Below are 26,109 nucleotides of genomic sequence, written 5' to 3'. Positions count from 1 at the left end.
GCATAAAACTTGTGCTGCCACTGCTTTCTTGGCTTAGAAGGAGAACGTGGCAAAATAATGTTTGTGACTTGTTTATATAACCAAGCTCCAGAAGATGATAGCTCAGGCTGTTATCCCAAGGTGTTACCCTGATTTTTTATTTTATTTTTTAAACCCCTGTACAAATGGGGAGGGGAACATCCAGGGCTTTTCTTGAATAGTTCATCTGCATCCCTAGTATGTAGATAGTGAAAGTAAGGGAGAGGAATCCCTTTTCTTTACAATTCCTCAGCAGCAGGTCTAGGCAGCACTCAGAGGTCCGCCCTTATGCATCACCCAGGCCCTCTGCAGCATAGCAGTTTGGGGGGTTGCTTGGGGGGTTGCTCGGTGCAGAAAGCTAAACAGCCTCAATATTTGTAGGCACTGTACCTCTGGAGTACTAGTTGCTGAAAACAAACAAGGATGAGTTGCTACTGAGCTCACATTCCTCTAGGCAATGTACAATAAAAAGTTGAAACAATCCAATATAACAATACAACTAATCAATCAGGAAACACAATAAGCCAAGCAGCTAAATTCAATTCCAGAGGAACAACTACCACCAGTTAACAGAGAACAGGCCAATAAAAGACGTTAAAAACCAGTTTAAAAATTTACAAGCGTTTCAACACAATATGTCACCTGTGCTTGGAACGTTGCTACAATCTATGTTCTATTATCCAGGTTAACTTGGTCATTGGTGGAGATGGGTTTGCCTGCCTTGCTGGATCCGTGTTGATGAAGTTTTTACATTGTATACATCTTACATTGTATACATCTTACATCTTACATCTGAGATACAGTACCCTACTGTGGGATTTTTAAAATAAAGAGTAGGCAAAAATATCTCAAATAAATAAACAAACAAATAAACAAACAAATAAATAAATAAATAAATTAAATGTGTTCTAGTACACCACAGCTATAGTGTTTGTGGCTCACAAAATCTCAGAAATAATTGACAGTTCTTTGCCACAACTTATTTCAGTGTACTTTTTCAACTATACTACAGAAACACTGCCATCCAATGGTTGCTATATTAAGTTGTTGTTTGAGCATTTGTCAAAAGGCAGAAAAAGTAGTGGAGCATCTTCATTATTTTGAATGTTTAATTGATAAAAAATATGCAATTTAGATTTGGCTCAGAATTCAAATTTCTCCCATAGTCAGCTGTATGTGAAGTTGCCATTCTAACCTGGCCAGTTTTAGGAAGTAGAAATGTATAGGAAATAATCAAAATAATCCAAATCTTTGCATGAAATTCAATGGCAACAAATATATTTTATTGCTTACAGGCCAATGCTCTGACTTAATTGGTTATTTAAACAGTACTAATGACCACAACCCTGTTTTCAGCTCATTCTGATCTTGTACTGTTACACACTACCCCAATCTCAGAGCGAAGTGAGATTCCAGGGGTCCAGGTCTGTGTTTCCTTTGGAAACGAGGCATAGCAGAGACTGTGGTGTCTTTAGTATATACGGTTTATTTATACATATATACAACCTGAGTCTAGAAGGAGGAAATTCAGAGCATTCACATTCCAAGAGAATCTCTTGCTTCTCCCATAGGCACAGCAGTCTTGGCTCCAAAACAGCAAAATACCATGTTCTCTGTCCCTTTTACAGCCTGTCTGCCCACATGGTACTCTGATCCCAACCCCTTTCTCTGCAGCTTGCAAACTCCACATAGTGGGGTAGGAGAGATGAAAATAATGCTAATAAAGTTCACATCTGGCAACCAATGTGCCTTTGATTTCACATAGTACATGAGCAGAGGCGTCTAAAAAGCCTGGGACACAAATTTTCATGGCTGTGTGGTAGCTTTGGTGGCTCATTTAACAAAAGTAATGTTTAGCATTAACTCTGGAAATGTATACTTGATTATGACCAAACTAAGCCTCCTAGGAGGATTTTGCTCTAGGAGGTGCACATATCAGATGCACATAAAATGGTTGCTGCCTGTACTTCCTTTTGCTGATCCAGCCAGAATCCTAGACCAGTTATCTTCCTTGCTCCGTTCTAGGATTTCGAAACTACTTTTTCTCTATTCACTATCTTCATTCTACCCCCCCCCCAATGAATATCGTTTATCAGTCTTTTGTGGTAACAACCAAACTTTAAGTGCTCATTAACGTTGCTTGCTAAATCTGCTACTTCACAATTCTCTGCCAGTTTCCATTTGATTTTTCCCAAAAAAGTGAAGCAAAGGCTTCAACACTGGCGTAAAAGCTTTAAAATCTGAACACTGTAATGTTAAAAGCTAAAAGGAACTGATTGCCATCCTGCTGCCATCAGAGGAAAAAGTTTGAAAATGGCACTGTTCAGATTGTTCAGCCACAATTAGAAGGGCTCCCTTGACTCCCCCGACTCCCAAAGCAATTGAAAACTACATTAGGAAATGATTGTCTTTATTGGGAAATTAGCTACGGAACTCAGACTATATCATTACCCAGCAAGCTGCCTGATGGCCAAACCAAAGAGCAAAGTGCAGGGCAAGGGGTTACAATGTGGTATATTAGCATGAACTTTGCTTCAAACTTTGGTGGATTTCCTCTCTCTTCCAAATTGCTATACAGCAAGAGCGAGAAATGCTGCCTTATCTCTGGATATTTGATCTGGACAACTTGAGATAGATTTGATAGTTACCCATCTAGGTAAGTGCTTGAAGTCAGTCTTGCAATAACAATAAAAAGTCTGCAAGATTTATTAGAACACACTATGTTTTCATAGTCTGCCAGCCACATATTCCTACATTAGTTTTTTGTGGACATTGAAGGTCAATAAGAAGATGACGAAGGGAGGGAGGGAGGACAAACTCATCCCCAATTCCCAGAACTTTTCAGCCCAATTACCCGGAAGAAATGAGCATTCTTTGTCAGCTGGCAAACATGTAGAATTTGTTCTAAGATCACATGCAGTGCAGTCCTGTACACGCCTACTCAGAAATCAGTCCCTTTGAGTACAATGGGGTTTTGAATTCAGGTAAATGAGTACAGAAATGCAACCTCAACAAACCTACATATTGTACTTTCTAGGATCATCAGAGGTCCCTCATGTCCCATGTACTATTCTTAACATGTTTCAAGAACAGATGCAATTCTCCTCTTGCTGAATTTTTTTTACACTTACATATACACATCTTGATATAAAGCCATGCACAAGAAATTAGGGGGATGATATAGGATTATCAAAGTCAGATTCTATTATCAAGAGGTAGACAAGTTTAGCTTCATAACAAAATAAATTAGCAGATTCTACAAACAAGGTGTCTACATATGCATCCTTTGGTCCCTTGCACCCTTTTCTTTCTTTTTATTCAATAAAATTATTTATACAACAAGAAAAAAGGGGAAAAAACAGGGGGGGAAACACAAATACGAAATTACACACAAATTACAAAAATAACCATAGACACATAATTTTCTTAGCAAACAATAAAACATCTATTGGTCTTAACACTAAAGACCCAACCTCCCGTCTATTCCATATTTCAAATTCATATTACTTATTGCCAATACACACTTTTATCATAATTAAACTTATTCTCAATAAATCTAATTTCTTATATCTACCTTGCAACTATTACTGAAGTTCCTCGAACGCTGCAACAGAATTTAAACTACTATATTTATTTTTCAGATATTCTTTGAAAACCTCCCATTTTGAAACAAATTCCTGTTTTGATTTATTCTTTATTTTTTCTGATAAACCATCTAATTTGGCACACTCTGTCAGCTTTTGGATCCAATCTTGTATAGAGGGGATTTCATTACTCTTCCATTTTGCCCTTGCACCCTTTTCAAAGAACTATTTCTCTAATTTCTTTATCTAATTTTATTCTCTATTTTTTTCCCTTGGTTATATGTATTTTCTTTTTCTTTTGTATTTTCTTTTGTTGTAAATATGTATGTTTTCTAATTTGTACTTAATACATTTTTTTAAAAAAGAACTGTTTCGGCAACCCCCCCACAAAAATTAGAAATTAGTACATTTTATGTGACGCAAATACATCTGGAGTGAGGGCGAGGTGAAGAGAAAGGGTGCATAAAATCTCATGCCTTTGTGCCATGGAAGCTTCTCTTGTGTTTGATCTTGTGGCAACAGTGTGCGGCGCATTGCCATATGCATACATTCCATTGTCTGATAGGTAATTTTTGTGCTCCTGGACCTGTACACCTGGTGGGGGAGGTTTCATGAGCCCCTAGGCACGCCTCTGGGTGTCTACAGTGAAAAGCGCAGTCATGCCAACTCCTTGTTAAGAAATTAATTTATTACCATAAAATGAAGAGAGAAAGGAGAGGCAGTGACCTGAGTAGGGATGGGCAAATCTGTCGATTTAAACCCCCAGCCAACATTTTAAGATCCAGTTGAAAAGCCAGACACTGGAAATGTGAAAGCAGCCTTTCAAAATGTTTCCATTTCCTAGGTTTTCTTCTCTCACCCAGCTAATGCTTTTAACGCAGATGCCTAAAATAAGCATCTTATCCATTTCTGCAAACGAGATGAACTATGCTATGACACTTAGTGCATTTCCCCCTACCCTTTACCACAGTCCATTAGTACACCACACCTGGTGCTTGTATAAACATGTTCATCTTCATGTAAATTAAACAGAGATTTTTAAAACATTATATACAAGAGGTAATGTGTACACAGAATAGGAATCAGCCAAGATCTGTCAGTTAAGTACACATCTGAGTGCTAACTCCAACATACAAAGGCAAACAGAATCCAATATGGGGCTTGGTTCTTTTTCAGAATGGGAAGCTAGCCTCCTCAAACTAAGAAATATAGTTCTGTTTTACTGGGAGCATGACACACTTACTTCCTACTTAGGTATATAAAATGGTAGTAAATATGTCTTATCATGAATTTTGTGTATGCATTCCATGCACCACAAAGACAAAATAAACAACTAAGTCTCAGGAACTGTGTTTATGGATTATTATTTTTTAAAACAGTGCTTCGTTATCTAGAAAAAACTTAGTAAGAGCCATTTTATTAAATTATTTTACATACAAATTCAGCCAGCTGTGTGAGACTTTCACAGCCCATATGAAGAATATTTAACATGCTCACAGTATCCAGACCAGGACCTCAGTTGGAGTAACTTACCATTTTCTTTCTTTTCTTTTGCTATTTCCCTGAAGAGGAATCATAGAAATTTAGAGTAGGAAGGGACCACTAGCATCATCTAGGCCCAACCCTCTGCAATGCAGGAATCTTTTTGTCCTATGTGGGGCTTGAGCCCACAATGCTGAGAATAAGTATCTCATGCTCTACTGACTGACCTATCCCAGAATAACAAATAAGACAATATTGATCCTTGTGCTTAAATGGCATGCAGTAGTATCACCAGCATAATGCCTGCAGCTACCAGTACTTCATGTGGAGCCTCAGTATAAATCTTCTTAAAATTCCACAATGCATGGGAGACTTATTTCTTCTTCCTGCTGAGTTCCTGTTTGCACTGGCTTAGCCTCTTCTACACTGAGCATGTCCCCTTTACACTTGGAAACCCAGCCTTCCTTCTATTCTGAACAGGATTGGTGCAAAGAGTTCTCTCTGTGAGAGAACACGACAATGGCTGCTGTAGATGCCTTTTTTGCATGCATTGATGGGGTGGCTGATAGGGGTGGGCATGCCCACACCATTTTGTGGTAGTCTTATTTGTTTAGATGTAGCAACCATGTTGTGTTATGCCACAGCAGCGTTTTGTGACTAGCACCCACAGCACTTCCTCAAAATTCCAATCATGATCACTGGTCAAAAATGGTTGGTGAATCCTGGCCTATGATTTCCAAAATATACAGGGCTGGCAGCAGGTTTCAGGAGTGGATCCCTCAACTGTAGTTAGTCCCTCACTTTAAGGGATGGTGGAGATGGTCCAGTGGTGAATGGGAGCTCACATGGCTGGTCTCACTGGCATGGCCACCATTTGAATTTCACCAGAATGCAGTATCAGTGCTGATGGCCATGCTGGGCCCATGCCAGTGCAATCTCACTTACTTTGATTTATCCACAATGCAGTGCCCGTGAATTATGCAACAGCACTGCATTGTGGGGAAATTACGATGACAGTCCTGAGCCTGTGCTGAGCCACAAAAAAGTTAATGGGGGCCTACAGGCCCAGGGCCAGCTGTGGTAGTGGGTCCCTATCCACTGCCTCAGAAGGCCCCAGCCTTTTGCCTTCAGGCACTTTCCTGAAACTCTATAAGCTGTGTTGAGCTAAATGGAAGCATGCAAAATGCACTGTAGAAGAGGCACCTCTTCTCCTATCCCCTTTATCTCCTACTCAAGACTCCTGTCCCTCCTGCCCTCATTTTAATATCCACCAACTACCACACCTCCTCCTGTTTGTATACCTTTCACATATGTATATCCTACTTCTCCAATGAATGCCATACTGTGGCAGTTAAGATAGCAAATTGATTTTAACAGAAACTGTTGAGCATACTGAGCATCACAGCAATCCCACTAACTACCAGGGGAATCTTCTGTATAATTGCTATGCATAAGGTTGATTGGGTGTTACTTAATAGTGTTTTTATGAACAATGTAATGAAATTACACCTGAGAGATGTAACTGCTTCCAGTCACTAGAAATAGAAACTCTGATGGAGCTTATGGTTAGCAGTTTAACAGCAACAGATAATAGTGTATATTCAGTTTTCTGTATTTAGTTTCTCATTTAGGAACTGAGCTAAATGGCCTCATTCAATACAGCTTCATGATGATGAGCTTAGGTCCTAGGTATCTGAAAGACTGAATTCCCTCATACAAACCTGCCCATGCTTTGGGATCTTCAAGGACGGTCCTTCTCTTGGTCCCACCCAGTGCTTTTTTCAGCCGGAACTCACTGGAACTCAGTTCCAGCACATCTTTTTCTAGGAAAAAAAGCACTTGTCCCACCATCCTCACAGGCACACTTGGTGGGGACACAGGAGAGAAGTTAATTGGGTCCCTCCTTGCTGTCCTATCAGCAAGTGAAGACCTTCTTGTTCCAACAGGCTTCTATGAACTGACTGCTTTTAATTAAAAGGCTAGCGCCTTATTGTAATTATTGGTATGTTTTAAACAGATGTGATACATAGCTTTAATTCTATTTTGTATTTTAATGATGGATTTTTAAATTTTTTTAGTGGTTCTTGTTTTTATCCATAAACTGCCCTGAGTCCTGTCAGGAACAAAGGCAGAGTATAAATATATAATAAATCTGAAGCCATACAAAGTTAGATCCTTTGTATTGTTTTGCCTGCTTTCTTTATATCATCAACTGTAACCTCACTCCATGTGCCCATTTTTCTCCCTGGGTCCCAGAATTTTCCTTATAGTTTGGCTGGTTATATCTTCATATGTACATTTTATAGTTTGTGTCTTCTGATTAAACCATGAACATTAAGTCAAGAACAAACCTTGGTTGCAGCCCATAGTTTGTTTGGGCATAGCACTAAGCCAAACAATGGCTTAGCACCTGGCAATCGCAAAGGAGGGAGAGGAGAGAGGCAGCCACAAATTTCTCACTAAGCACCAGCATGCGTACTCATTCACTCCAAGCCATAGTGTGGCTTAATGTTAAGTATGAACCCATCTTCCTGTGAACGTAGAGAAAAAGGAACGATGGAAGTCCTATTAACTTGCTAAAAATTCAAATATTACGACTGGAAGTCGAGAGGCTCTAAAGAGGCAGGGAGGTAAAGTGGATAATAATGGTGTGAATGTATATCATTAAATGGAAAAGAAATAAAATTATATATATATATATATATATGCTTTCGTAGATTTTCACGGGTACAGGAATGCAGGTTTTGGTGTCTTCGGGTGTCTTCCCGTGTAAGAGTCGGGGTGTCTGTGCGACGTTTCGACGAGGTCTCACTCGTCATCTTCAGGCTGGTGCTTTCGGCTTCTTGTTACTGGAACAGAGCAGAGTCTGGTGTTTGAGTTCCTATAAATACTGTTGAGGGGTGTGGTGTATAGCCTCCAACGTTCTGGGCAGAGAGGAAGTTCCTAGATTAGTGTGCCTTTTCTTCTTTTGTTCCTTAATTACTTGAGGGATATCTTGGGTGATTTCATGAGTGATATTCTGAATATCACTGGGTGGGTCATTAAGTGTAGATTAGTTGCTAAAGCTTTCGTGTCTTGACCTCTTGAGCTTGTGAAGAGTTTTTCTGAGAAGATGGCTGTGCTGCATTTAGTTGTGCTCTGGCTTGGCTTCGTGTATAGGGGCGAGCTATGGTTTTGTGCCTTGTGCCAGCCAGATCTGTGTAGGGATTGCAGGGGGGTGCAGCATCCGGAGGTGCCACTATAGTTTGGCTACTGGATGGAGTCTGTAATATGTCTGTGGAGAGGGTCTGGGTTTGGGTCTGGTGTGGTTGATTGGTGACGGCGTTCTGTGTGCCTCTGGTTCTGGTGTCGGTTTTTGTGGGGAGGGCTAATTTCCAGATGTCTGGCAGGCGGGACGTGTCGTCACGCTTGTTCATGTTGTGAGGGTGTTTCTCTATCTCGATGGCTTCCATGATTATTCTCTTGTGGTGATGTTCCATGTTAAAGAGCAATTTGGAATCTGCAAAATTAATTTCGTGTCCTGTTTCTTTCATGTGTTGGAAAAGAGAGGAAGTTTTTTCTTCTTTTTTGACGGCATTCTTGTGTTCTGCGATACGTGCATTTATTCGTCTGTTTGTTTGTCCAATATATATATATATATGCAGGTTTTGGTGTCTTCGGGTGTCTTCCCGTGTAAGAGTCGGGGTGTCTGTGCGACGTTTCGACGAGGTCTCACTCGTCATCTTCAGGCTGGTGCTTTCGGCTTCTTGTTACTGGAACAGAGCAGAATCTGGTGTTTGAGTTCCTATAAATACTGTTGAGGGGTGTGGTGTATAGCCTCCAACGTTCTGGGCAGAGAGGAAGTTCCTAGATTAGTGTGCCTTTTCTTCTTTTGTTCCTTAATTACTTGAGGGATATCTTGAGTGATTTCATGAGTGATATTCTGAATACCACTGGGTGGGTCATTAAGTGTAGATTAGTTGCTAAAGCTTTCGTGTCTTGACCTCTTGAGCTTGTGAAGAGTTTTTCTGAGAAGATGGCTGTGCTGCATTTAGTTGTGCTCTGGCTTGGCTTCGTGTATAGGGGCGAGCTGTGGTTTTGTGCTTTGTGCCAGCCAATCCAAAAAGCTAATCCAAAAAGAAACACCCCCCAAAAACCAAGACACAGAAGAAAACAATGGCATGGCCCTCCTTCCTTATATCAAGGGCACTACAGACAAAATCAGCAAAATCCTCCATAAACACAATATCAAAACAGCCTTCTGCACCAACCAAAAAATAGCCAATATCCTCAGAAACCCAAAAGACAAAATCCAGCTGGAAAACCAAGGGGTCTATGAAATACCCTGCAAAGTCTGCCCAGCCACGTACATTGGACAAACAAACAGACGAATAAATGCACGTATCGCAGAACACAAGAATGCCGTCAAAAAAGAAGAAAAAACTTCCTCTCTTTTCCAACACATGAAAGAAACAGGACACGAAATTAATTTTGCAGATTCCAAATTGCTCTTTAACATGGAACATCACCACAAGAGAATAATCATGGAAGCCATCGAGATAGAGAAACACCCTCACAACATGAACAAGCGTGACGACACGTCCCGCCTGCCTGACATCTGGAAATTAGCCCTCCCCACAAAAACCGACACCAGAACCAGAGGCACACAGAACGCCGTCACCAATCAACCACACCAGACCCAAACCCAGACCCTCTCCACAGACATATTACAGACTCCATCCAGTAGCCAAACTATAGTGGCACCTCCGGATGCTGCACCCCCCTGCAATCCCTACACAGATCTGGCTGGCACAAGGCACAAAATTACAGCTCGCCCCTATACACGAAGCCAAGCCAGAGCACAACTAAATGCAGCACAGCCATCTTCTCAGAAAAACTCTTCACAAGCTCAAGAGGTCAAGACACGAAAGCTTTAGCAACTAATCTACACTTAATGACCCACCCAGTGGTATTCAGAATATCACTCATGAAATCACTCAAGATATCCCTCAAGTAATTAAGGAACAAAAGAAGAAAAGGCACACTAATCTAGGAACTTCCTCTCTGCCCAGAACGTTGGAGGCTATACACCACACCCCTCAACAGTATTTATAGGAACTCAAACACCAGATTCTGCTCTGTTCCAGTAACAAGAAGCCGAAAGCACCAGCCTGAAGATGACGAGTGAGACCTCGTCGAAACGTCGCCCAGACACCCCGACTCTTACACGGGAAGACACCCGAAGACACCAAAACCTGCATTCCTGTACCCGTGAAAATCTACGAAAGCATATATATATATATATATATATATATATATATATATATATATATGTATATATGTATGTATGTAAAATAAAATTCAAATATTACAAAAACAGGAAACAGTAATCACTCTAATTCTATGGCTTAATAAATTGAAGTAATGTTCAATCTGTCTAAATAGTTCTTTGTCTTCAAGTTCCATCAAGCAAACGTTTGAATTTTGTATCAGGTACATACTCGATTGCAGTCACAGCTATATTTATGGACAGATTTCAGTATGAAAAATTGCTCCCTTTATAATGGATTTATAATGGAAATGCAGACACTACTCTGCCCATTCCAAGGCAAACTGTGCTGCTAGAATATTTATTACATTCATTTTGTAGCTATGCAACTGCGAGCCTCAGTTTTAAATGAAAAAGAGAGTTCCTGGCCTGTGTGATACATGAGGTGCATCTGATTTTAAAACACAAGTTCTGAGTGCCCATTTTACTTAAAAGGATTGTTCTTGGACAATAATGTGAACTCTACACTATATCAAATGAAGAAATTAGTCCACAAATGAAAGCATTTATTTCTTTTGGTGTACGACCATTGTCAGTTATTCTGAGTTATGCACCTACCTTTGCCCCTTAACACTTGCTGGATCCAATGATTTGAGAGGTCTGGCACCCAGTTTAACACACCAAGCCTTGATTAAATTCCAACAGTTGCTAGATCCAAGGATTAGAAGTCTGGCACCCACAAACTCAGAAGCAATTATATTTTATGCTTCTAACCTGACCTGGAACTGGCAACAATGGAAGATGGGATAGAACTCTTTAAGATATAGCCACACCCACATTGCAGCTGCTAATGATAAAGTGCACATATATATTTGTGAGTGCTGAAGACAGGAGACACAAATTACCATGAAGAAAATCCAATATTCATATGAAATGATCATGCTTGATTATCCTATTTTTAGAAAGGTGTCAAGAAAGAAGTACTAAGCATTTATAGCTCAATCAGTGCAACAAACTACAATATCAGCTAATGTAGAGATTGAGACAATTAGAATACAAAGAACAAACTGAACAGCGTTAATATTTACATCAAATCTCTAAAAAGGCTTTTTTGTTGCCTAGTCCAACATTTTTAGTATCTATCACATTTATCAACCCGCTCCAATTCACTACATAGGCAGGTAAAAACAACAACTACATATGCAAATTCATATAGGTACAGTGTAATATCTCTCTGGTTTCTGTTTTATATTTTTCAGTGCTCAGATGCCCCTCATGTTTTCTCTGAAGCATTTCCTTTTGCAATCCTTGGGCACTCTCCACCTATGGCTTCTAAACAATACCTCTTCAATTACAGTTCATTCTGCCTTAAATGAAAATATGGAGCAGGTATGCACAAATAGTGACCTGTTCAGCCTGTGCTGGGACCTCTGATACCTCTGAATTACATACTGCCATCCCTGAAAATGGCCATATTTTCTTTATTGTTTTTCATCTTTTCTGTCATATGCTCTGAATAACTGATCCTCTATAACTAGATTGATTTTTTTTCTGGACAGAAGTCAATAGTTAAGTCATACAACTGAAATCGGGAAAGAGTCTCTGGATCCCAGAAAAGGTGCCTGCTAATTCTTTATTGGTAACAGATACTGGGCACTTGTGGTCAGTTTCTACAACAACACTGACTTTCCAAAAACAAATATGTTGAACTTTTTACAGCTATATATAAAAGTCAAAGATTTCTATCTGTCTACATTGACAGTTGGTATGAAGGCTCTAAAAACATATGCCAAGTCTTTATGTTGCTTTATATATTTGCAATAGCATTTTCCAATTTTGTTTTGATACATCATGGACAATTTTGCTTGTCTCTTAATAGCAAATAGTTTGGTATGTGAGCTGTGTTGGTTAATTCTTTCTTTTTTCCTGTCCTTTCTGTGCATTCTGTTTAAAGTTCTGTAGCGGTTTTGGGGGGGGGGGTTATGGTACAATGTATTTATGTTTATGTTTTTAAATGTAAATTGTTTGGAGACCTTTGGATAGTAAGAGACTAACAAGTCTTATATTATAAAAAAGTAATAGCATCTAGGTCACCCTCTATTAGTTTTAGCCAGGTCATTGCAGCTGCCGACACTTTTGACTATTTTGCCTAACCTGACACATCATTCTTATATTAAGATTTATATCTTTTAAAAATTATTGCTTACCTATATGAGTATAAATATTAGATCCAGTTCAAAGAAAAATCCAGAAGGCTTCTGATACTACCCTTACATATATTTGTTTTCTTCTTTTCTCCTTTAGGAGAAGCTCAGAGAGATCATTTGGGCAAGACTTTTTAAAGAAATACTAGCTCCTTAAGAACATTTAGAAAACTTCTGAAATGTGTTCTTGCATGTTACATTTGGCACTATTGTATAAATAAATAAATAATAAATCATTTTCATAAAGAACTTGCAAGCAATTTGATAAAATATTTTATATCCATATAATACTTGTTAGGGACCCACACAAAATACAGATGTACATTCTTTAATCTCACACATTCTACTTAACACAAGCAACTTGAAGGCTTACTTAGCTACTGGGTTATGAGAACTTATCTGTAAGAAACATACAGTGATAAGCTAGTCATCTAGACCTTCCATTAAGCCTTTGTCACGTATCAAGGTTAATCAGAATATGCCAAAACAATAGGCCTGTTCAGGATAATCAGGACAATTATAATAATATTTTAGGCAGGAATTTCAGATTATCCATACTTACCAGACCAACTTTGGCCACAAATAATGAGAACGTCTTCTATGTAAGCAGTGCTCCCCTCCCCCCATAGGAGTACTCAAGGGTATGCATACCACCATCTTTTTTTCTAGAAGAAAAGCACTGGTTAAAAATGTGGCACTTAATACAACAACTTCATTGTGAGTGCCAGCACCTTTTTGTCTAGAAGAAAAGAACTGTGTGTAAATATTATTGCATAAATAAAGATTTTGCCAAGAGCAAAGTCATCAATGGCGGGGTTTAAAGATACTAAAATACTCTGTATATATTCACAAAGAAACTCAAAACACAAATGGGAAATATGCTGTATTTTGGGGGAAAAATGGAATAAGAGGGGCAAAATCGACTGATTTTTAAAAGTACTCCAGATTTCCCATTTGTGTTTTGAATGTCTTTGTAAACATATATAAAGTATTTTAGTTTCTTCAAACCACATAGGTGATTCTTTAAAGAACCAGAGGAATCATTTACTAAGTAAGAAACAGCCAGTTGTGTAGTTTGGGAAGTGACTAATCAAGTAGCCATAACAGCTGTTCTTTAAAGAGATTTTCTGTCACGCAAAATGTTCTCATAAAGCCAACATGTCAACAAAATGCTAAAAGGACACACACATTGATACTTTTGCTGGATATAAACTTAAAGTGCATTAGAGAATGAACTTAATGAAGGAAACATTCCCCCCCCCCATTTCAATGCAAAGCAAAGCAAACAGGGACAATTTACTTTCCGGGGGGGGGGGGGAGTATGTGCAACCTTTCCACTATGCCATAATGCATTAGATACTGATCAAATTCCTTTTCATGAGTTTTAAAAATTCACTTATCAGGACAGCAATTCTAACTATGCAGACTGTATTCCTGTACACTGCTGTTTAGACTATCCATTAAAAGCAATTAGTTCACTGAGAAGGTCAACACATGCCCTCCTGTGACCACCTAACCAAGTTGAAGCATTAGAAACTCTCTTGATATAACACTGCCAGTCTTGAAAATGGAATATTGAAACAAAATAAGGTCCTGGAGGACATTCTGAAAATGCACGCTCCTCCCACATTGTTCATTGGCCAGACATCACTTACATAAAGAACTTTCGCATCAACATCAAGCATAACACAGCTTTGAGCAGCACTCCCCTCCTGAATTATACCTAAGAAACAGCAGATGAAGAGTCAGATAGCTGTGTCTTGGGAGTTATTTGTGCAGAACTGAGACCTCTACCCCTGAAAACTTCTTTGAAAGGTAACGAAAATATTGCTTTTGCTAATCCAATAAGATGATCATGCATTGTATTTTGTATTTTTAAAAATGTGTTTCTTCAACATCAACAAATGAAGAAATCTCTTAGCATTTGATGCTATTCTTTTCTTTAGAAGACAGAGTCTACATCCCATTATGATCACATCATCAAGCTCTGGAAATATTTAAATGAATTCAGATCTCTTTGCTACAATTTTGCTGTTGCTTGTGTCTCTGTCCTCATTGTCTATCATCTCCCTTTTTGTTATCACTCCACGTGTGCCCATAATATCAGGCTACTTCATTCACTTCTTGCATTCTGCTCTTTGTGCCTTGTTCCATGATGCTGTTCATGCCAAGGAAAGGCCTTGCTACCTCTACATATTAAGCCAAAACCCTTTTCATTTACACCTCTGTAAATATACTTTTGTAAATACACTCTGTAAATACACCTTTATTTTGCAAAGTGACTTTTGGATCACCAATTCACTCAGCGCTCTTTGGTTATTACCGTAACTTTCTTCTATTCATTTGTTTTTCCCATCATATCCCTCTCCACCCCTTCATCCCATCTCTGACCAAACTTTTAACACTTTCTATTCCCATTCTTCTGGTCATGTTATAGAGACTGTAATCCTTTGGGGTTAGGAACTATATTGCTTGTTAATGCAGTATTGGAGTTCAGTTAATATTAAGTTTAAACCAATTAAGGGGCTTAAATTGTGAAAGTAATGCTAATCTACCTTCTCAAACTAAAGAAAGAATATTCTGCAACATTTATATTCTAATTCAGGTTGCTATTTTTGTATTACAGTTTTCTGTTAATACAGTGAGTGACTTTATTTTAGCATTGCCCAGACTGAAGGAAAAGTAGTATTTTCTACTTATAAAGTTCTTAGGTTACATAGAGGAGATTAAAATATTCCTATCTTATTAAACCAGTTATTTTTTAAGGTGCATTTTAATCTGCTGAACTACTAAGAAATGCCCTATACCTAGACCAAAACAATGCAAAAACTGACTGTGGGGAAAGGTGACTGTGTGAGAATGTTCTATCATATTTCTGGAGAAGAATCCCAATTTGCCCAATAGAATATAAAGAGGAGGGAGGGAGGGAGGCTTAAAGCCTTTGAGGAATCTCCTTCAGAAAATTATCATGCCCCATAGAGCACAGTGGGTGTTGTGAGTGAGCAGAGATACTGGACACCCAAGCTGGAAGTATACTAGCCACACCATTGGATAAAGGCAAGTAGCATGGCATAAGGCTGAGGTTCTATGCTTGACATTGCCACATTGTTTAACTCAGCCCAGGCTGCGGAGTTGAATTGGGTCATGGGGTATCAGTGATGGCCATCAATGGCTTTAATGCCATTTGAGTGGCTTTCACACAGAGAGAATCTAGGGCACACTGCTGCCATCACCCCTGCAATGGGATATCTCACGCCTGTGCCCCAACGTCCCATCCCCAGCTACCTTGCATTTATTAATCCTACTGAACGCCTTAGTGCCCTTTGATAATTGTGACACAACAAAGCTGTGGTAAACAGCAACAATAAACCATCCCTCCCAGGGAATCAACAATACAAATATCATAGGATTTTGAAACTGATTCTGCTAGTTCCAGCCATATGTAAATTTCCTTCCTAGCCCTATCAACCAGCAGCTAACACTGGGTTCACAGCAATCCTGAGATTACGTCAATGTATGATACAAGCTACAGCAAAAAGAGGTGCATAGGGATGGGCAGGCTGGGAAGGAACTGGCTGTATCATTGGGAGTAGGCACCCCTTGTAATCTTTCAGGTGGACCACATTCACCTTGGTGACCCTCTGTCCCTCCCAATCAGTTCTCTCCTGATTGGCTGGAAGCAGAGAGGCCAGCTGACATGATGGGCTGCAAGTGCAGTATTATCTCTGCCCATCATCCCCACCTCAGGCAAAAAGAGGACCTTCGTGTGAAAATCTATTTTGTCACAGAAGACAGTAAAAATAAATGGCAACATTCAAGTATCTAAGCATTACTGTATGCAAACTTCCACACTTATTATTCCCATTACGTAATACATTCTGAAATGAATTGTCTATCTGCCATTGCTTTAGCCTAAGTAAGCATATCTTGATTATAGCTGCATCCTTTTACTCACCAAGGTGTCCCATGGAACTCAGTGAATCTTACTTCTAAGTCGACATGAATAGGATCTGTCAGCTTCTTATGTTTGGCAGGATTGTGTTCTTACTGTGAATACAGTTCATTTATTAAACAATCATATTTTCATTGAAGGTTTGCTCTGTGGTTACCTTTAGTGAATCTTGCATATCTTAATGGGTCCATTGTTTTACCATTAGCAAGCTCATATTGGCAAGAATGTGTATAAAAGTGTTTTCAGTCCACTCTGGGGAAAACAATACTGCCTACTTTTTGCCTGCTTATTTGAATTGGTTACTTATGTGAATCATTATGGGGAAACAGGAAACTATGGTCAGTAATGTTACAATTCTATTTCATTCCCCTTAGGAACTAATTCTTCACTATCTTTTCCCCCACATTCTCAGAATTTCCCCTTAATATTATTTTATGCTTCCAAACTCACACTGCTTTAAAAATATGAAAATGCAATCAGCCTCAAAGAATGGACCAATACCATAAAATCCTGCTGTATTGTTTATTCTTTGGGGAACTTGGCTTCTCGTTAGATCAGTTAAACTAAAATATTAGCAATGCATAAAAGGTTGAAACCAAGATCTGTAACAGTAGTAGTCCTGTGCAGTTATTTCAACAGCATACAGTCTGTTCAATGCAAAACAAATTTGTTTGTAGACTGTACATGATTATTTTTAATTGTCCGATCTAATTTAAGTCTTGGGATAGGATAGGTAACAATAAACATAAAAATCTGTTTAAATTATAAATCCTATAACATCTCACTGAGGCTGCAATCCTACAGACATCTGGAAGTAAGCTACTTTGAACTCAATGGAGCTTAGTTTTGAGCACTGGAAATCTTTCAAGACATCCTTGTGAGTTGGAGGTGCCAGATTCCCCTAGTTCCTAATAGGTGTTAGGTTCAAGCCCCCTGAATCCAGCAGGAATTTAATGGCCAGAGTAGCCAGGCCAGCCTGATGATGGCCGCTAAGTATGAGTTGTTAACAATGGCAAGGTGATGAACCATTAAAGGTAAAGGTAAAGGTACCCCTGCCCGAACGGGCCAGTCTTGACAGACTCTGGGGTTTGTGCGCCCATCTCACATCTATAGGCCGGGGGCCAGCGCTGTCCGGAGACACTTCCGGGTCACGTGGCCAGCGTGACAAAGCTGCATCTGGCGAGCCAGCGCAGCACACGGAACGCCGTTTACCTTCCCGCTGGTAAGCGGTACCTATTTATCTACTTGCACCCGGGGGTGCTTTCGAACTGCTAGGTTGCAGGCGCTGGGACCGAGCAGCGGGAGCGCACCCCGCCGCGGGGATTCGAACCGCCGACCTTTCGATCGGCAAGCCCTAGGCGCTGAGGCTTTTACCCACAGCGCCACCTGCGTCCCCTAAATGAACCATTATTGTAACTTTTTTTTTTTTGATGAACCATTATTGTAACATTAAAAAAGCTGGGGCTCTGTGACAGACAGCTCTCCAGCTGTGAGTTATTTTGCAGGCCAAAGGCCAGAGTTTGAAGAAGAGTAGTTTCTTTTAGGATTGTGGTTGGCTAGGATGTGAGCTTGGGAGGAAAAGGTGGCGGTCTATGAAATGCAGCAAGCTGGAACAGAGCGACAGAGAGTGCCATGGCTAATTTCTGCTGAAATCTAAGACTGAGGCCACGGGAAAGCAAGAAGCCCTTGGAGGGTAGCGCTGCGAGTCCCTCCACCACAGGCTCAGGTTGTATATATGTGTAAATAAACCATATATCATAAAGCCACCAGAGTCTCCGCTGTGCCTCATTTCCAAAGAAAACACGAACCTTGGGTAACCTGGACCCTGGAATCTTACACCGCTCGGAGATTGGGGTGGCATGCATCAATATATTGGGAAACATGCTGGCATATATTATGCTACTAGTAAAATAGAGCTGAGTGTTGGCAGCATAGTGATGACACCAAACCTCGTAGACCCAGATGAACCATAGTTTTATGTAGTTGTCCTATATTTAATTTTGTTTGTTCTGTCTTGGGATGTTCTTTTTTGTTAGGTGATAAATTTCAGGGACCGAACTGTGGAGTTAATGAAGTGAAAATACCTTTTTAGATCTTTCTCGTAATCAGGGTGTCTTTGTACCATATTCCAGCTGAGTAATGTAGAAATGCATCCCTATTTATAGGAAGATATATACAAATGTCTCCTTTTCTCAGGGCATCTCAGGCCACCTGGGAAGAGACCAATGCTTGGTGATAGAGCACATGCTTTGCATGCAGAAGGTCTCAGGGGCTGTACAGAGTTCAGTAATTTTTCTTCTCTGTTTTTTATTTTGGAAGCCAAATACCTCAGGGCTGCATGGAAGAAGAGTGCATGAAGAAAGACGGCTTAACCCTTTCCTCTCTAGCCATTTTTTCAGCTTCTTTTTCACCCATGGAAGTCTCCTCTTGTGGGTAAAAAGGCACCTTATAGAGGGTGATTTTAACCCAAAAATAACATTTCCCTGCTTTCCCCAGGCCGAAAAATGCCAGAAGGATCAGAGAGCTCTGCTTAACATGTAACTTGAACATTACTTGTAAGATTATGTCTGTGAAACTTCCACAAACTGGGACAGGGACTGGATAGCTTTAGCCCCCTGTAATCAAAACCATGGACATTCCTTATGCCTTCCTCAGTGCAGTTAGCACATCATTACTCAGTGAGGCAGAGTTGGTCATAGCTGTTATCACTGACTATTGGCTGGGTATACACTCTGCAAATTTATACTGTGTATGTGGTCACCTTTACATGGGAAGAAGACTGAAGCAGCAGCAAAGTCTTGCATAACCTTTAAAGGTCAAAACATAGTTGTAGGAGAAGTTTGGGTTTAAAAAATGTTTGTGTGGTGTACATGCCTGTTTTTGATTGGGAGTAAAGAAGAAATGGTTCTTTAGCAGGGGTAGGCAACCTAAGGCCTGTGGCCCAATCGCCTTCTCAATCCGGCCCACAGATGGTCCGGGAATCAGCATGTTTTTACATGAGTAGAATGTGTCCTTTTATTTAAAATGCATCTCTGGGTTATTTGTGGGGCACAGGAATTTGTTCATTCTCCCCCCCCAAAAAAAATAGTCCGACCCACCACATGGTCTGAGGGACGGTGGACTGGCCCATGGCTGAAAAAGGTTGCTGACCCCTGCTCTTTAGCACTGTTTCCCAGATAAATAGCATGCTCTTGAATGTGCCATGAGCCCCTGCAGTGGAAATAAAAATACAAGCACATGTGTGGATATAATCAGTGCTATTTTTCTACAAAAAAAGGTGCAGGAACTCACCATGAACACCTCCCTTGTTCTCTTATAATGGCAATGGCACCCACCTGAGAGCTGCTGGAACTCAGTTCCAGCTGGGGAAAAAAGCCCTGGACATAATAAAGTCATAGAGGGCAGAATTCTGAAGGAACCATAGTTCTGTGTTCGTGGTGGTGTATTTACAGTGTCTGCTGCTGCTGGGCAGAAGAGATTTGTTTTCCCAGCTTCAATAATAAATTCTACATAATGTTATGTGCCAGCCCAATCTCTGAGTGGGAAGAGACTCCAGGGTTTCCAAGCATTTTCCAGTTTGACTTCCTTGGAATGATGGTCAACACAGTACAGACTTTTGTGTTTTTAGGATGTGAGGTTTCATTTACACATATACAGAGCCTGAGTGTAGGATGGAGGAGCTGAGAGCATTAACAAGATCTATGAGGGTTTTTTAAAAAAATCAAGCAGTGTGTATACACACACACACACAATATATATATATATATATATATATATAGAGAGAGAGAGAGAGAGCTTCTGTTATGTTTCCAAGGAAGCCCCAAAGCACAGAACTGAGCACTTTTCTCTGCCTCTTGACTCCAGCATCTCTCACACAACTTTCTCACTGCTGCTCTTCTACAGTACTTAGGATCCTATTGCAACCCAGCTCATTCTTTACTATCCCACTGCCCTCAAATCTTCTCTTTGCTAGGAAAACCATACCGTGTTATTTCCTTCAACCTTCCCTTATAAAATGGGCAAACATTAGGCAGTTTTTCTTTTTTTTAATTTCTTTTTACTAATGCTGTAGGTTAACATTATACTTTTTTTTGCTTAATTACAATGATAATATTCTTCTGGTGTTTCTAGAGTGCCGTACCAAATAATTCCCTTGCTAGTTTTATCTTTTTAAAAATTAAAGTTTACTTTTTAAAAAGCTGCTGGTGTTATTTATAATTATGTGGCTTTTACAGTTTACATTCTGGGTTGTTTTGGTCCCCGTGAGGGGTTTGTTAACCGCTCAGCCTTAGGCTGTATCTTCCTCAGGACATATAAATTTGGCACTTAAAAAGTAAATAGGTTTTTAATAGCTATTCAGTGCTTTATATAATAAATGGGTAACATACTAGGCTGCCGGTGTTTAGGTTCTTTTGGCCTTGCGAGCGCGCGGGTAGGGAGTCCAACCCGCAAATTTCTGGGTACCGGCCTAAATGGTCTTGCTCGTTCCTGAGGGGAAGCAGCAGCAGCAGCAGCACAAAAGCGTCTGTCTGAGTGGGGACGTCGCCACATCGACCCCACGGCTCTTCCTCACGCCTCTTCCTCGTGCAGCCGGCTCCTCCTGACGACGCCCCATTCGCGCCTCCTCTTTTGTGGGTGGGCGCACCTCGCCCGTCCCTCCTCCTCCTTCTCCTCCTCCTGCTCTCTCGGGCTGGGCTTTCCCCTGCACACATGGCTCCTTCTGGTGTCTCCCACAGGTCGCCGCGGGAGACGGACTGGCAGCGAGACCATGAAGCGCGCCTTCCTGAAGCTGTTCCAGTCCGGGCAGAGCAAGCAGGACACCTGCTACGAAGGGGTCGTGTGCGAAGCCGACGCCGCCTCGGTCGCCTCGCAGGATGTGTTCAAGGTAAAGCGCCTGGCGCCGCGCCAGTTCGGCAGGACTTAAAGTCCAGGTTAAAGGGGGTGTAAGATTGCAGCCTGAAGCAGCCGCGCATCGCGGGGCTACCGGGAGCAGGTATGGAGTGTCTTCAGATCTGCGATTTTGGGGAAATCCTGTTCTGGAGGGTCTGGGTCCTTGGTTTGAGCCTCTTTTCCTGCCAGGATTAACCATGGAGGAAGATCCGTCGAAAATTCAACAGGCCAAAGTTTTCCTTTTGGTGCACCTCCATACTGGCAGACGCTGTACCTATTGAATCTTTTCCTGGTAAACATGTTAAGTGCACAAAGTGATGATCCAAAGGCAGTTTCAATACCCTGGCCAAGAAGTCCAGGGTGCTGAAAACTCAGCTCTTAGGGAATGTACTTGTTTCTGGGATCTAAAACTTCTCTAAAACCTCCTTTGGGACAGAATGTTGGACTAAGTTACCGTTTACAATTCTGTGGTTCTTCTTAAAAAACAAACCTATTTATGTAGAATGGGGAAGAATAGATGAGAATGGAATGAATTTGTAGGATGTTTTGAGTTCAGTTTATGTAGTTTAAAAAGCACACGTTTTAAGGGTTACTTGTTGCTACTCTGTTTTGTGTTGCCTTTAACAGCAATATCACAACTAGCTCAAATTAATCTGGTAATTTCCTATGACTCACAGGCATCAGATATGCTGATATTGTAATTTTTTAAAATCTTTTCGTTGGCCTTCATCCAAAGGTTAATATAGGTTTTAGGATCTCACTGCATGTGGAAAAAAACAAAAAACAAAACACACAACAGGTCCCCCCCCCCCATATAGTCATCATATCCACACTCTGGTTCATATGCCATAATGTACTATTCCCGTGTAATGAATGCAAGTAGCATTGCTGAAGAGAAAATAGCCATATTCTTTGATGCTATCTCTTGTTTTAAAAATTATGTTGTAGAGTGGGTAAGCACCACACTATGATATTTTCAGAGCTAATACAGCTCAATCAATTGAGCCAAAACTAGAACCCTGCATTTGCTGTCCTGTAAGCCTGGAGGAAAAGTTGTCTCCTGAACAAAGATAAGTGGGATATATTCATAGACTTGTAGAGTTGGAAGGGGTCATCTAGTCCACCCCCTGCAATGAAGGAATCACAGCTAAAAAAATCCCTGATAGATGACCATCCAACCTCTGTTTAAAAACCTCCAGTGAAAAAGAGCCCAACATCCTCCAAGGTAGTCGGTTCTACTGTTCCAACAGTTCTTGCTGTCAGAAAGTTCTTCCTAATGTTTAGTCAGAATTTCCTTTCTTGTCATTTGAATTCATTGGGTTTGGGTCTTCCCCTCTGGAGCAGCAGAAAACAATCTTTCTGCATCTTCCATGTGACAGCCCTTTAGATATATTAGGCAAAACATATCCAAGTCCTTCAACCGTTCCTCATAAGTCTTGGTTTCCACAAATGTTATCATCTTGGGCTCCCCTCTTCTGCACTCTCCTTTATTAGATTAAAAGATGATTCATACTAATGTAATCCGATTTTGTTAACTTTTAGCTTCTGGCTCTACTAGATTAAAAGCAATTAGCATGCAGGTGCCAAGGTATCCCGAAAACAAACAGCCAACCAGTATACCAAGCCAGTATGTCTATAAAATGTGGCATTTCAGTACTACATTCTCTTTGAAAATAAATATTATTGCATTTTTAAAAAATAATAATCAAAAATTAGGTGATCTCAGATGGAAGTACCTGCAGACTACGAAGCTTCATTAAGAAGAATCGGGATGGTCTTAAGAAACTGGATGAGCTAAATGCCACTCCATTGCATCATGCTGCAGGAGGAGGTCAACTTGAGCTAATGCAAATGATTATAGATGGTTCTTCAACTGAAGGTGACAAAAATCATTATTATTACTTTAAAGCATGTATCTATTGATCAGCACATACAAAATTTCATGGGAGAAGTCTTGTGTTCTAGTCTCAGCATGTTGGGATGTGTATCTAGTCAGTCAACTAAACTCATATTCATTCCATAGTATCATGTTTTGACTTTATTAATAGCTTGAGCACAAGTGCAGGTGATCAGTTGTAGAAGGATTAATGCATAATGGAATCTGACTGATGCAAAATAAATTATATAGATGATGAGAAAAGGCTAGATCCCTTGCTAACAGATCAACAATGGGGAAAGTTGAAACAGTTCTGAATGCAGAGACTAGGGGGCAACATATCAGAACAGAACACCCCCAGCCTGAAATTTGTAGATTCCACAATCCACATAACTTGATAACCACACGGTATAGCAGCTACTTCATTAATTAATGAGACCACATTACCTTTGTGTGTGCCTCTTCACAACAAATCCCCACACTACCATATGTAGGTCTACTAAATGTTTTCACTGTCTCTTGCTGCGTTGCCTTGAGGGCATTTCTCTTTGCTTATGTACCCATGTGGCACTCAGGTGACAATAGTAGGTCTCCTGGTGACTGGTGAAAGGAGCGTGTGATGCAAAGGAGATGCGCTTATAGCTTATTGGAATGTTGCCCACCTCAAAAAGCAGTTGTAGTGGTGAGCACCAAGTAATATTTGTGTGCAATTCCATTCTCAGGGTTAGTCATCTGTGGACAAATTTCTGTGTCTTTCTCTGGTTTCATGAGTGCAAAGCAGCCTTCTTCCACTGTGGAACAATAGTCCTCATCCAAAGCTGCCATAACAGTCTTCTGTTCAGGGCACTCCAACTTCAGGGCAGCTGCAGCAATGCTTGCGCATGCAGACCTGAGTCTGTTTCCACAGGCTAAGAACTCATTACTTTACCACTTTGCTAGCAGATTGAGCTCCTCATTTACAGTGACATCACAAGGGCTCACACAGAATTTTGAATGCGCACCTCCATGGTCTGTAGTTTCAGGTTGCTGTGTGTGTGCGCGCGCATGTGCAAAGAACAACATGCATGCCTTGTGCCCCCTAAATCTGTTCTGGAGGGTTGAGGGAAGCACCAGAACAAATTTAGGAGGCACTGTGGTTTACACTGGAGAGGAGAGCAGAAAAGTTAAATTGCACAGCTAAAAGTTGTTGCACTAGTATAACTATTTAATTGGATACTGCCCTAGATCTGCATGTCCAAACTTATGTTTTTCTTGAGGAGCAGCTCCCTATAGCACATGATTAACCGCCTTTAAAACTGAGGGGCCTTTTAAAAGCAGTTAAATGTTTTCTGCAGTTCAGAGGAAAAAACTGAAAAGTAGAGATGGACATGCTCAAGTTCTTGGCCATATCTAAAGTAGCTCTTTAGATCCCCAGACCATTCTGCTTCACTTCTATTGAGATACTTTTATGCTGTAAATAGTGGTAACAAAAATGACATATGTATCCAGTCCTCCATAAAATACTAAATTCCGTTTGTGCCACCTCTGGAACTTCTCTGGGGAAGTTGGAAGTGCCTAGTAATTTTCTGGCCACCAAATAGCAAACAGAGACTGGCATCCAACTAGCCATACTCAGAGCAGACCCACTGAAATCAGTGGGCTTCATTTACTTGTTCATTTGTTTCTGTAGGTCTACTCTTGAGTGTGACTTAACTGTGGATATGTATGGTGCAGATAAAGTGGGTAGAGAGAAAATTTCTTCCTCTCTCACTGTACCAGAATGCAGGAGAATCCAATGAAGTTGAATGTTGGAAGACTCAGGACAGGTAAAAGGAAGTGTGTCTTCACACAGCACATAGTTAAACTATGAATTTCACCACCACAAGATAGTGATGGCCACCAAATTGGGACAGCTTTAAAAGAAGTTTATATAAATTCATGTCTACTAGCTGTTCTGCCTCCAAAGACAGTATGCCTCCAAATACCTGTTGATGGGGAACACAAACAGGTGAGTGTCCTATTTGTGAACTTCCCACAGTGTAGGATGCTGGACTACAATCACCTTTGGTCTGATCCAGCAAGACTTTTCTTACTTTCTGATCAACCAGGTAATCTTAGTGATTTTTTTATTTAAAAGTCTGCAGGTATATTATATTGCTATTACCGATCTACACCTAAAAACGTTCTAGTAGTTCTGTAAAATACCCGTGCCCATTGGAAAAACTGGGTCTGAGATGCATGATGACTTTACCATGCAGTCGAACACAGCCCACATGACCGCAACCGTTCAGCACATTTCAGTGTCATGTGACTTGGCAATTCCAGCAGCACCATCTTCCCAATTCTCCTTCCTCCTGTTTTCTCCCCTTCTCTGGTGACATAGTACAGCTTGTACCACCATAACTTTTAGGTGTCTAGGCTTTTAGGTACTGTGTCTGTTTTGAGAGGAAAGACATTTAGGAAATGACTTTGACAGGAACATAGCCCATGTAAAAGCACCTGTGTGTCAATTTTGCATTTGGAATTATACTCTTCTACTTACTGGATTTATTTTCAGATGGCTATATCCTATTGTAGAAAGCACATCTTTGTGTCATACCCTGGAAGCAGCAGATCAATAACAGGCTGGCCTCAAAAAAGCAGACAATTAGAATGCATTTACAAGTACAGATAAGTAGAAAAGGCATTAACTGCTCTTTTAAGAGTGTACCACACACTTTCATTTAGATTTTATGATTTAAATTTACAGTATGCAAATGATATGGGACAAAATCTGCTGAATAAAGGTTGGCACTTGCTAATTAATCTAACATCTGCATTTACAGTTACTATTTTTGTTAAAATGTTATGATTATTAATATCAGTCATTGTGTGCA

General features: G+C 40.4%; 2 protein-coding genes and 1 long non-coding RNA gene across 8 annotated transcripts in view; 2 read left to right on the top strand and 1 right to left on the bottom strand.

The window, feature by feature from the left end:
- KCNB2 (potassium voltage-gated channel subfamily B member 2) overlaps window positions 1-20,985 on the bottom strand; it is a 238,497-nt gene extending 217,512 nt beyond the window's left edge. The window contains exons 1-2 of the mRNA XM_082233779.1: window positions 20,877-20,985; window positions 16,492-16,583 (exon numbers count right to left, since the gene is read on the bottom strand). The gene's annotated coding sequence lies outside the window, so the exon portion shown is untranslated. The remainder of the gene's footprint in view (window positions 1-16,491; window positions 16,584-20,876) is intronic.
- On the top strand, window positions 5,110-12,735 carry LOC309539272. 2 transcript variants are annotated; one of them, XR_014222798.1, is made up of 3 exons: window positions 5,110-7,076; window positions 11,592-11,721; window positions 12,637-12,735. It is a non-coding gene; the product is annotated as an uncharacterized lncRNA (long non-coding RNA). The 2 variants fall into 2 exon arrangements; XR_014222799.1 differs by lacking the exon at window positions 12,637-12,735 and having other exon boundaries at window positions 11,592-12,397.
- An 82-nt stretch (window positions 20,986-21,067) lies between the features above and the next one.
- TRPA1 (transient receptor potential cation channel subfamily A member 1) overlaps window positions 21,068-26,109 on the top strand; it is a 387,382-nt gene continuing 382,340 nt past the window's right edge. For 2 of the 5 annotated variants that reach the window (XM_082233760.1, XM_082233759.1), the window contains exons 1-2: window positions 21,068-21,373; window positions 23,095-23,257. In XM_082233760.1, the coding sequence (XP_082089886.1) occupies window positions 21,257-21,373; window positions 23,095-23,257 (280 nt within the window). In that variant the 5' untranslated portion in view covers window positions 21,068-21,256. The remainder of the gene's footprint in view (window positions 21,374-23,094; window positions 23,258-26,109) is intronic. The other 3 variants (XR_014222177.1, XR_014222178.1, XM_082233758.1) reach the window with 2 other exon arrangements.

The sequence above is a fragment of the Podarcis vaucheri genome, assembly GCF_965113315.1.
Source record: "Podarcis vaucheri genome assembly, chromosome: 8".
Classification (NCBI taxonomy): Eukaryota; Metazoa; Chordata; class Lepidosauria; order Squamata; family Lacertidae; genus Podarcis; species Podarcis vaucheri.
This window is presented reverse-complemented; position numbering and strand designations above follow the sequence as displayed.